The sequence below is a fragment of the Bos indicus x Bos taurus genome, chromosome 4 (assembly GCF_003369695.1).
Source record: "Bos indicus x Bos taurus breed Angus x Brahman F1 hybrid chromosome 4, Bos_hybrid_MaternalHap_v2.0, whole genome shotgun sequence".
NCBI lineage: Eukaryota > Metazoa > Chordata > Mammalia > Artiodactyla > Bovidae > Bos > Bos indicus x Bos taurus.
The window spans coordinates 1418330-1431495 of NC_040079.1; the positions used below are offsets into that span (position 1 = coordinate 1418330).

The 13166-nt window shown below is 48.1% G+C and overlaps 1 protein-coding gene across 2 annotated transcripts in view; it reads right to left on the reverse strand.

Moving 5' to 3' along the window:
• UBE3C (ubiquitin protein ligase E3C) overlaps positions 1–12586 on the reverse strand; it is a 115532-nt gene extending 102946 nt beyond the window's left edge. For both annotated transcript variants that reach the window (XM_027538466.1, XM_027538465.1), the window contains exon 1: positions 12207–12586. In XM_027538466.1, the coding sequence (XP_027394267.1) occupies positions 12207–12272 (66 nt within the window). In that variant the 5' untranslated portion in view covers positions 12273–12586. The remainder of the gene's footprint in view (positions 1–12206) is intronic.
• Between the last annotated feature and the right edge of the window lie 580 nt (positions 12587–13166).

The following is a 13166-nucleotide window of genomic DNA, read 5'->3' on the forward strand; positions in this document are numbered from 1 at the left end:
GCCTGCTCCTGCCCTCGTGCTCACAGGTGGCAGAGGAGACGGAACGCGTGAAGAGGCCGTGGTCGGAGAACAAGTCGTGGGCAAAGAACAACACACTTAACTTCCAAACTCCTAGGTGCCCGCATTCTTTGAAGTTATAAGAAAAAGGGAAAATCACAGAGGAAAACTCTTCACTGCTTTTGCAATAATCTCTTTTGAGGGCTCTTCTACAGTCCTATGAGATGACTAGTTTATTACCTCAGTTAAGAGACCTAGTTGGCAACTAACTCTGTAACTCCAGAAAATCAGGGCACACAAGTGTGCAAAGTCAGACAGGACAAGGGAAGGCAAGCGAGGCAGGTGCCGGACACGCTGAAGGAGGCGCTCACTCTCAGGACCAGGCAGCCCCTGGAGTCCGCCTTAAGCCCTGCGTCCCCAGTCAGCGCCTCCTTGACGCTGTGCCCCAAGTCTGCTGGTCGCCTCAGCCTTTGAGGCCCAAGGACAACTCCAAAGTCTCAGCCCTTCCATTCTGCTTACTGTCCCTGAGAACTAGACCAAGACCTTCTGACTTTATCTGCGACAGGGAACTCAGATTTCTGGTCTCATACGTGAAAGCTACAGATAATCACATTCAAGAGGACAGACTGGGGCCAGTGGGAAAAGCGGTAAGGTAATAATATCAGTCCTGACAGTAAATTGTAACATCTGATCTTGGAAAACATTCTGCTTCCCTTGAGTCAGGCCTGTAAGAGACAGCTTACGCTGCAATGCAATGTACACAGAGTACAGAACAACACAGTGTCAGCTTTTCAAAGTGAAACAGCACATGTTCTTAAGTTAAAATATTTACGGTAAGACCTTCAATTATACAACAGAGGGCAGCTGTATAAAGCTAACCAGTCAGAGGGCTTGCAGTCTTAAGAGCAGTCTAGATTTAGGCACAGAGAAGGCAATGGCACCCCACTCCAGTACTCCTGCCTGGAAAATCCCAAGGATGGAGGAGCCTGGCAGGCTGCAGTCCATGGGGTCGCTAAGAGTCAGACACGACTGAGCAACTTCACTTTCACTTTCCACTTTCAATCACTGGAGAAGGAAATGGCACCCCACTCCAGTGTTCTTGCCTGGAGAATCCCAGGGACGGGGGAGCCTGGTGGGCTGCCGTCTATGGGGTCGCACGGAGTCGGAGACGACTGAAGCGACTTAGCAGCAGCAGCAGCAGACTTAGGCAAAGGCAAAATTAAAATTCCAGCAGTGGGCTTCGGGAAGCTCTACAGTAAAACCTGCTCTGTGAACCAGTGGCACCCTAACACCCAAACCAGAAAAAGGTATCACAGGAGGTGAAACCTACAGACAATTCTCCCCTGAACACAGGCCAAGAACCCCCAAATAAAACACTATAAACTGAATGCAACAATGTATAAAAAGAATTATATATCACAACCAAGTGGGACTTATGCTGGGTATGCAGGGTGGGTTCAGCATTTATCAGGTTGGTGAAAAGTAACTGCTGTTTCGGGCTATACATTTTAAATTGTTATAACTAGGCTCAACCACATCTTTATTAATCAAAACAGGAACCATTACAATAACACATTTTTGCCAAAAATAAGTAACTCTGTTTTCCATGGCAAAAAAATCCACGCTTGGGGATTCGACGAACTCTTGGAAGGCGTTTTCTGCATCCTGCTGGTTGTGGAAGCATTTTCGCTGCCAACAGGTGTTGAGACGTTTGAAGAAGCGGTAGCAGGTGAGCGAGAGGTTGGGCGAATGTGGAGGACGAGGCAAAACTTTGCAGCTCAATTTGGTCAACGTCTGATGTGTTGCTTGTGCGATGGGCGGCCGGGCACTGCTGGGGAGAAGAGGCGGGCCCTTTCTGTTGACCATTGCCGGCTGCGGTGTTCAGTGCACCTCATCCACCTGCTGAGCGTACTTCTCAGATGTGATGGTTTCGCCAGGATTCGGATTCCAGCAAATCCATTACAGGTGCAGTCAATCAGACAGGCAGCAGACCACCAAACAGTGACCATGACCTTTTTTTTGGTGCAAGTTTGGCTTTGGGAAGTGTTTTGGAGCTTCTTCTTGGTCCAAATACTGAGCTGGTCATCGCTAGTTAGTTGTATAAAATCCACTTTTCATGGCAAGCCAAAATCCAATCAAGAAATGGTTACTTGTTGCACAGAATAAGAGAAGATGACATTTCAAAACAACAATTTTTTTGATTTGCAGTCGGCTCATGAGGGGCTTCCCTGGTGGCTCAGACAGTAAAGAATCCGCCTGCAATGCAGGAGACCTGGGTTCGATCCCTGGGTTGGAAAGATCCCCTGGAGGAGGGCATGACAACCCACTCCAGTATTCTTGCCTGGAGAATCCCGTGGACAGAGGAGCCTGGAGGGACTGCAGTCCATGGGGTCGAAAAGAGTCAGACACGACTGAACGACTAAGCACACATACGGCGTGTGAGGCCTCACTTATCGAGCTTTTTCAACTTCAAGGATCCTCTCAACCAGTCACTGTACACTTCTGATGAGCGGCCACTGCGCTCCTCGTCTACAAGGCTCTGGGCAGCTTCTGGTTCTTTTGCAGAAAGCACTGTACATTTGTTAGCAGTTCCTCGGCCAAATGCATTGTTGATGTTGTGAGTTGTCTCTGCAGCTTTATGAAGCATTTTGAACTCTAATTAAAAGAAATTCACTCAAATTTGCTTTTTGTCTAACATCATTTCCCTAGTCTAAAATAAATATAAACCTTCAAGTAATGAGTTGTTAGTGAAAAAACATAAGACTTAAATGATGCATAACACAGACACATTTAAGAATGCATTCCAATACCAAATGGCAAAGTTCAACAATGCAAAACTGCAATTACTTTTGCACCAACCTAATAAAACACTTGGTATAATCCATTATAACAACAGACTAAAGAAAAAGCATATAATCACACCAGTGCTCAGCTCCTCAGTCACACCCAACTCTGCGACCCCACGGGCGGTAGCCCGCCAGGCCTCTGTCCGTGGTATTCCCTAAGCAAGACACTGGGGCAGGGTGCCGTCTCCTACTTCAGGGGCATCCCTGATGCAGGGGTTGAACCCACGTCTTCTGTCTCCTGCACCGACAGGCAGATTCTTTCCCACTAGCATCTTGTGGGAAGCAACCCCTCCAGGGGCTGCTCTTTTGATTTACACATTCAACACAATCCCAGTCAAAACCAGTAAATCCATACAACACAAGAGAACACAGCCAATACTGCAGGTAACCATGGTATCGGTGTTAGTTGCTAAGTCGTATCTGACTCTCGAGACCCCATGGACTACAGCCCGCCAGGCTCCTCTGTCCATGGGATTCTCCAGGCAAGAATACTGGAGTGGGCTGCCATTTCCTTCTCCAATAACAACCATAAATGGAGCATAACCTTGAATAACTGTGAATTACTACACATCTGCAATTTATGTAATATTGTTCATTTAACTATACTTAAAAAAACCTGATGTAACAAATACACTTAAAACACAATGGTTTTTTTTAAAGAAAGGAAAAGCACAGTACGTTACTTTGTGATTATCAACAAAGTGACTCTAAGGTTGCTATGAAAGGGCACAAGACTCAAAAAAGCCAACACGATGCTGAAGAAAAATATGAACAAAGTCAGAGGACTGACACTACCCAACTCTGAGACTTACTCTAAAGCCCCAGAAATGAATACAATGTGGCACTGGCAAAAACAGCGCCAAACAAACCAAAAACCCCAAACAGACACAGAGATCCATGAACCAGGATACCAAGCCCAGAAACAGACACACGACTGAGCCGACTGACCTTTGACGAGAGCAAAGACAATCCAATGGGGAAAGAACAGCTTTTCAACAAACGTGCTGAAACTGGACACTCCCATGCCAAAACAGAAAAAATGGCACCCCATTCCAGTACTCCTGCCTGGAAAATCCCGTGGACGGAGGAGCCCGGTAGGCTGCAGTCCATGGGGTCACTGAGGGTCGGGCACAACTGAGCGACTTCAGTTTCATGCACTGGAGAAGGAAATGGCAACCCACTCCAGTGTTCTTGCCTGGAGAATCCCATGGACGGGGGAGCCTGGTGGGCTGCCGTCTCTGGGGTCGCACAGAGTCGGACACATCTGAAGCGACTTAGCAGCAGCAGCAGCAGACACAGACCTTAACACAGTTCACAAAAATTACCCCAAAATAGACCATAGACGAAAAGGTAAAATACAGAATTATAAAACTACTAGAAGTTAACACAGGAGAAAACCCAGGTGACATCCTGTTTGGCATGACTTTTTTTAAAAAAGAATTTGATTTATTTTTTGGCTATGCTGGCTCTGTGCTGCTTCACAAGCTTTTCTCTAGTTTTGGCAAGTGGGGGCTACTCTCTAGTCGCCCTGCGTGGGCCGCTCACTGCAGCGGCTTCTCCTGTCGTGGAGCACGGGCTCTAGGGTGCTCAGGCTTCAGCAGCTGCAGCGTGAAGGCGCAGCAGTTGTGGTTCCCGGGCCACAGAGCACAGGCTCAGCACTCGTGGGTCATGGGCTTAGTCGCGCCGAGGCATGTGGGATCCTCGCAGACCAGGGATCGAACTCATGTCTCCTCCATCAGCAGGCAGGTTCTTTACCTCTGAGCCACCAGGGAAGCCCTGGCATGACTTTTTAGATGCAACACAAGACAATTCATGCAAGAAAAAAACTGATAAAACTGGACTTCACTACAATTAAGAACTTCTGCTCTGCAAAAGACAGTATTAAGAAAATGAGAAGTTATAAACTGAGGCAAGATATATGCAAAAAACATATCTGAAAAAGGAGTTCACATATACAAAATATATAAAAGTACATCAAAAATGTATGTAAGGAACTGTTGAAACTTAACAGTAAGAAAACAACCTGATTAAAATATAGAATAAAAAAAAAAAAAAATATATAGAATAAAGACCTGAACAGACACCTCAACAAAGCAGCTAGATCTAAGTAAGCACCTATGAAAAGATGCTCCGCGTCACATGTCATCAGGGAAATGGGAACTAAAGCGGCGAGGCCCACCACACACCCACCAGAAAGGCCACATGTGAACCTCCAACACCAAACGCCGACAAGGACGTGGAGTAACAGAAGCCCCCACTGCTGGTGCAAACGCAAAACGGGACGGCCACTCTGAAGAAGATGGCAACCACTCCAGTATTCCTGCCTGGAGAATCCATGGACAGAGGAGCCCGGTGGGCTGAAGTCCATGGTTTTGCAAAGAGTCGGACATGCCTGAAGTGACTTGGCACGAACGCACAGCCACTTTGGAAGACAGTTTTTCAGTCAACTGCAAAACTGAACATAATCTTCTCAGACAATCCAACAATCCCACTCCTTGATATCCACCCAAAGGAGCGGAACACCATATCCACGCAGGGCCTGCACGTGGATGTCGACGGCGGCTTTATTCACAACTGATGCTAAAACTTGGAAGCAACCAAGATGTGCTTCCGAAGGTGAAGGGACGAACGAACTGTGGTCCATCCAGACAACGGAGTATATTCAGCAACTGGAGGCGGGGAGAAGCTATGAGGCCACAAAAGGGACTTCCCTAGTGGCCCAGTGGTTAAGCCTCTGCCTTCCAATGCAGGTGCAAGGGTTTGATCCCTGGTTGGGGGACTAAGGTCCCACATGATGTGGGGTGCATCCAGAAAAAAAAATTAGACCACAAAAGACATGGAACAACCTTAGAAGAAAATTCCTAAATTCAAGGAACCAGTTTCAAAAGATCAAAACCCACAGAATGTACAACACCTGCAGTGAGCTCTGATATAAGCTGACTTAACAATAATGTATCAACATCAATCCATCAATTGTAGCAAATGTACCACATAACAGCAAGATGGAGGAGATGAGACAGGAAACAAAGGCGCTGCAGAGAGGGTGTGCTCCCAGCAGTTTTTTCTGCAAGCGTACAACTGCTCTAATAAAATAGTTTGCTAATAGAAAATAAGGTTTAAAAAAAAATCAAGCTATCAAAGCTTACAAAAAGGCAAGGAAGACCCCTGCATGCATTTAAGCACACTGCTAAGTGAGAGAAGCCAGCTGAAAAGACTACACTGTGTGATTCCAACGACACACGACATCCTGGAAGCGCAACCTAACCTACAGGCAGGAACAAGGCTGCTGGAGGCCAGAGATGGGGCTGGGGCGGGGGGAGCGGCGGCGGGGAAAGCGAGGGATAAGGGAGATGAACAGGGAAAGCACAGGGCAACACACTATGCTCTACGACACTGCACTGGAGGATGCAAGTCATTACACACGTCAGAACCCACTCAATGCAACACAAAGAACGAACTTTAATGTACTGATATTGGTTTATCAATGCAACAAATGAACTGCACTAGGGCAAGATGTAGTGAACTTTCTGATGTACAAGGTGGATTTAGAAAAGGTAAAGGAACCAGATATCAAGTTGCCAACATCCACTGGATCATATAGAAGGCTAGGGCATTCCAGAACAACATCTACGTCTGCTTCATTAGCTGAACTAAGGCCTTTGACTGTGTGGATCACCACAAACTGTGGAGAATTGTTAAAGAGATGGGAATACCAGACCACCTGACCTGCCTCCTGAGAAATCTGTATGCAGGTCAAGAAGCAACAGTGAGAACCAGAAACAGAACAGACTGGTCCAAAATTGAGAAAGGAGTTTTTGTCAAGGCTGCAGTATTGTCACCCTGCTTATTTAACTTCTATGCAGACTACATCATGTGAAATCCTGGGCTGGATGAATCACAAGCAGGAACTGAGATTACAAGGAGAAACATCAACAACCTCAGATATGCAGATGATATCTGCAGAAAGTGAAGAGGAACTAAAGAGCCTCTTTTATCAAGAAGGTAAAAGAGGAGTGTGAAAAACCTGGCCTGAAACTCAACATTCAAAAAACTAAGATAATGGCATCTGGTCCCATCACTTCATGGCAAATAAAAGGGGGAAAAGTGGAAACAGTGACAGATTTTATTTTCTGAGCTCCAAAATCACTACAGGCAGTCAGTGCAGCCATGAAAGTAAAGACACTTGCTCCTTGGAGGAAAAGCTATGACCAACCTAGACAGTATGTTAAAAAGCAGAGACATCACTTTGCTGACAAAGGTCTATCTAGCCAAAGCCATGGTTCTTCCATTAGTCATGTACAGATGTGAGAATTGGACCATAAAGGCTGAGCGCCAAAGAACTGATGCTTTTGAACTGTGGTGTTGGAGAAGATTTGAGAGTCCCTTGGACTGCAAGATCCAACCAGTCCATCCTAAAGGAGATCAACCCTGAATATTCACTGGGAGGACTGATGCTGAAGCTCCAATACTCTGGCCATCTGATGGCAAGACCCAACTCACTGGAAAAGACCCTGATGCTGGGAAAGACTTGACGGCAGGAGGAGAAGGGGAAGACAGAGGATGAGATGGTTAGATGGCATCACAGACTCAATAGACATGAGTTTGAGCAAACTCTGGGAGATGATGAAGGACAGGGAAGCCTGGTATGCTACAGTCCATGGGGTGGCTAAGAGTTGGACATGACTGAGCGACTGAATAACAAGGCAAGATGCTAATAACAGCAGATTTCTAAACCTGTAATCAAATGACCTCTAAGATATTCTTCTATGCACTACTGAGAAAAGAAAAAAATACTGCCAAAAACTGTGTCATGTTATCAAGATGTACTCTGACTTCAGAAATACTAAGTGGAAAAACTGTAGTGACTTAGCACCAGAGGAATCCAGTATACACTGACACACGCAAATCCTCCCACCCACCTGGAATACTTGCTTCCCACCCACCCTCGTTCGACCCTTCAAGACCAAGCCCACCAACTCTGTCCTTTCCTGAGTCAGCTCCAAGGGAAATCTAGAATGTGGTACTTACTCTCTCTATGGTTATTTAAGGTTTAATTACATAAGTCTTATCTCCCCAACAAGATTACAAGGAGGGCATGAACTTTTCCTTACAATGTTTCAGATCTTTCAAAGAACCTTCACAAATAAATATATTAAATATTCATTTAATTTGAAGGAAAAATTTATATTCACTCAAAAAGTGGCAACCATTCAGTTTCCACTAAGCTTAAGAAAGAAGAGAAAGGACTTAAGTTGCAGAGAAAGAGAATTAAAGAAAATAAGCAAATTTGGGTGCTCAAATATCATTTAGCTGTTAGGAAACAAAATCAAAACAATGAAACTACATACCCACCCGAACAACAGAAGAATTTTCTTATTAAAAGGACTGACAATACTAAGTGCTGGCAATAAGTGGAGCCCCTGAAACCCTCAGATGCTGCAGGTCTGCCTTCGAGGGGACGGGGCAGAGCGCACTAGAGCTAAACCCATGTGCAATGTGTGGCCAGCACGTGAGAACAGGTGTCCACCCAGAGACTCACACAGCAAACGTGGGCCAACTGTGCTACGTTCAGACAATGCATCAAAATAAGACAATGGGCTCCACCTCTCAGAGCACTGAGCCACAAGAAGCCAGCTCCAAAAAGAGGGGATTCCAAGCACAGGAAGCTCAACAGGCAGAATTACTCTGTGGTAATAAAGGTGAAAACAGGAGATATCTCTGGGTTGTTGTTCAGTCACTAAGTCATTTCAACTCTTTTCAACCCCATGGACTGCAGCATGCCAGGCTTTCCTGTTTTTTACTATCTTCCAGAGTTTGGTCAAACTCATGTCCATTGAGTCAGCGATGCCATCCAACCATCTCATCCTCTGTCGTCCCCTTCTCCTCCTGTCTTCAATCTTTCCCAGCATCAGGGTCTTTTCCAATGAGTTGGCTCTTGGCATCAGGTGGCCAAAGTACTGGAGTTTCAGCTTCAGCATCAGTCCTCCCAGTGAATGTTCAGGGTTGATTTCCTTTAGGGTTGACTGGTTTGACCTCCTTGATGTCCAAGGGACTCTCAAGAGTCTTCTCCAACACCACAGTTCAAAAGCATCAATTCTTTGGCGCTCAGCCTTCTTTACAGTCCAATTCTCACATCTGTAGATGACTACTGGAAAAACCATAGCTTTGGCTAGATGAACATTTATCAGCAAAGTGAAGTTTCTGCTTTTTAACATGCTGTCTAGGTTTGTCATAGCTTTTCCTCTAAGGAGCAAGCATCTTTTAATTTCATGGCTGTACTGACCATCCACAGTGATTCTGGAGCCTAGAAAATAAAATCTGTCACTGTTTCTACTTTTTCCCCTTGTATTTGCCATGAAATGATGGGACCAGATGCCATGATCTTAGTTTTTTGAATGCTGAGTTTCAAGCCAGCTTTTTCATTCTCCTCTTTTACCCTCTTGATAACAGAGGCTCTTTAGTTCCTCTTCACTTTCTGCCATTACAGTGGTATCATTTGCATATCTGAGGCTGTTGATGTTTCTTCTGCTAATCTTGATTCCAACTTGTAGCTCATTTAGTCCGACATTTCACATGATGTACTCTGCATACAAGCTAAATAAGGAGGGTGACAATATACAGCCTTGAGGAACGCCTTTCTCAATTTTTGAAGCAGTCCATTGTTCCATGTCTGGTTCTCACTGTTGCTTCCTGACCTGCACACTGGTTTCTCAGGAAGCAGGTAAGAACGTCTGGTATTCCCATCTCTTTAAGAATTTTCCAGTTTGTTGTGATCCACACAGTCAAAGGCTTTAGCTTAGTCAGTGAAGGAGTAGATGTTTTTCTGGAACTTGCTTGCTTTTTATATGATGCAACGGATGTTGGCAGTTTGATCTCTGGTTCCTCTGCCTTTTCTAAATCTAACTTGTACATCTGGAGTTTCTTGGTTCACATATTGTTGTGCCCATCCTTGAATGAAACGTTCCCTATCTCTGGACAGGAGGGCTCAGAATGGAAGGGTGCAGAAGGCAGCCTCTTGAATGCTGGGCACGTGATCTGATGGGAATGGTGGGCCCCAAGGTGTGTTCACGTGTAAAAATCCTTCAAGCAGAACGTACAGTTAATTCCCCACCCAGATTCCATCACCCAACCACTTGACAGTAACTGATACCTCTCAGAAGAACTGCACTCTCACCCACGCCAGGGGCAGCCTGCAGACAATGCATAAGTGATACAAGAAGGGGCAAGTCTGTGATGCCAGCCGCACTCCAAAGCTACCGGCGGGATTGGCTAAAGCTGGACTGCAACCCTGGTCCCCTGACCTCTCCTCTTCCTTCAACTCCACTCGTACAAGGATTTCCTCCTCAGGCTTCTAGTGGATGGGGCCTAAGATACAGACACTTAATGTTTGTGCCTTGACTGTATGTTAAGTCTAAACCTCAATGAAAAGGGGGATAAAAGGGGAAAGGAAAAAAAAAAAAAAACTGTTTCACACATTTGAAACACCATATACACAATCTCCTCTTGAGATTCTGATTTTCCTCAGAGACAAAATGTGTTACCTGGTGAGAGAACAGGATCAGCACCCAACAGGACCTGCGGGGTACTCGTCGGTACTGAAGTCACAAGGTCGTACAGAACTGAAGGGACATGGATTCTCAGGCGGTGACCTACAGCCAGGCCACATGGCCGTGCAGTCACCCAGTGGCTCTTTATCCCATCTGAAAACTAACTCTGGCCCACAGGGTCTTCAAGGCCCCTTCGAAGGGCAGAAATCCTTTGGTCTCACCTGGAATTTTCATGAATAGCCAAGCCCGAATATGGCCCACGCCAGCCCTGCCACACTTCAACACGTACCCTGTTCTGCAGCCAGCTACATTCAACCAATCACCATCTTGCAAAACCCAAAGCCTGAAAACTATCAACACGCTTCTCTCCCAACTCGCTGCTGGGATCCCATCCTCCACCCTCAGAAACGAGCACATACATACCCCAATGTGTGCTCAGTCTTGTCTGACTCTTTTGTGACTCCATGGGTTGAAGCCCACCAGGCTTCCTCTGTGGAATTTTCTAGGCAAGAATACCGGAGTGTGTAGCCATTCCCTTTTCCAGGGGATCTTCTTGACCCAGAGACTGAATCCAAGTCTCTTGTATCTTCTGCATTAGCAGGCAGATTCTTTACCACTATGCCACCTGGGAAACCCACATACACTCGCAGTACCATTTAAACAGGTATCTCTACACCGAGCAATCACGTTAGAGTCCCAAGTCAGCCCAGTCGCAAAGGTAACAAACAATACGTTAGTATAGAAGACAAAATACACGAAGCATTTAAAGACCATTTTAGAAAACTATTTAGTAAACAGCTAATTATACTCACGTGAACTTCCCAAACACTTTAAGTAGGGAGGACCACACTTTATTTTCAGCCTGATAAAACTAAAACAGGCAGAAAAGGGATTCAGTGAAGTAGTGGAAAGCAAGCAAATGAAACAACGCTGACGCTGAGCTGCTTACCAGCAATTCCAGCCAATCAGCAGATGCCAGTCATCAGAGAAGACAGCAGAGTAGTCTGTCCACTCTTACTCTCAACTGTTATCCCAAGGATAACTGTCAATCCTAAAAGAAATCAACCCTGGATGCTCACTGGAAGGACTGATGCTGAAGCTGAACCTCAATACTTTGGCCACCTGATGGGAAGAGCTGACTCATTAGAAAAGACCCTGATGCTGGGAAAGACTGAAGGCGGGAGAAAGGGACGACAGAGGATGTGATGGTTGGATGGCATCACCGACTCAGATGGACACAAATCTGAGCAAACTCGGGGAGACAGTGAAGGACAGGGAAGCCTGGCGTGTGGCAGTCCATCGGGTCACAAAGGGCTGGACAAGACGAACAACAAAAACAACTATCATAACAGAAAAAAAGTTCCAGAGTCTCTCCAGAAATGTTTCCAAAGGGTTGCTGAAGAATAATTTTCATGCTCTTGGATTCAAACACACGGCCAAAGACGAGGAGTACGCCTCAATTTCAGAGATTGTCGTCAAGAACGAATACATCCTGCTCACCTCCTACAACAGAGGAGAACTCCATAAAAGCAGTCACCACCAGACGTCAAGGCTGACAAAGTATCCAAAGCTCATTTCGGAAAGAAACACTGTGTCCCTGGCCCCGAGTTTTTCACCATCTAAATGTGAAGGGCCGTCCACCCTCAGCATCCTCGCAGCTCCTGGGCGATCCCGGTGCACGCGGCCCCGGCAACCATCAGCCTTCCTCCCGGACCCGGTGTGACCCTGGGGGGTGACCCCGCCGCCCGGCCGGAGGGACGCACGCGCCCCGCCCCCGCCCGGCCCCGAGGCGCCGCCGCTCGCAGGCCGCTCTTACCTTCCGGCTCGCGCCTCCCAGGGACACCTTGGGCCTGGTTTTGAAGTCCCCCTCAAAACTAAACATCTTTACAGCCTATCCCATCTGGGGGACCCGACCCAGAGAGCGCGGGCGGCCAGCGGGCGCAGGGGGAGTGCCCCGGCGGGGACGAGGCCGCGCCGGGCAGGGACCCCGCGCCCGCCGGCGGGCTGCCCGCTCGGCCTGCCCTGGGTGGGGGGGTGGCGACACAGGGGGCGGCCCTCGGCCACCGCCGCTCCCCTCATCCACGCCTCGCCGCCACTCCGGCCGAGCCCGAGCGCCAGCGGGGGCCGCGGATCCCTCACTCACACCCAGAGCGGCCGCTGTGAGGAAAGATGGCCGCCGCCGCCGCCGCCGGCGCCGCCGCTGCTGTGCGCCGCCCCGTCGGCGTGCGCGCGCCCGGCACGGACGCCGCCGCGCCGCTCCCGGCGCCCGGCTCGCGTGCGCGCGCCCGTGTTGACGGCGCAGCGGACCGTGGGAAGAACCCGCGGGGCCCTGCGCTTTGGCGGGAGGGGCGAAGGGCGGGGCCGGGGCCTTGAGGGGCGGGAGCTGGTGAGGGGCGGGGCCAGGGGCGGGCCGGGGGCGGGGCCGGAGCGCGTCGCTGCAGCGCAGGTGCGGGGGCAGGGAGCGCCCCCAGCAGGTGCTGCGAGGCAGAGGGCGCTGTCCGAGGGGTGCTGAAGCGTCCCGCGTGCACAGTGCTCCGGGGCCGGCTTCGTGGGCGCCTGCGTCCCGAAGCTGGACTCGGATTCCGTGTGTGCACTTTTCTGGGAAGCCGGCTCCAGGCTTTCTGTAAGATACCAGGCTTGACCGATACGAGAGGGAAAGATCAGCTTTATTACTTAACGCCCTTAGAGAGCGCATCACTAAACGTTGTGACCTAGTTATGCGCGAACTTAGTACACACATATACACGTATATATCATACACACACAGATAGAAGCA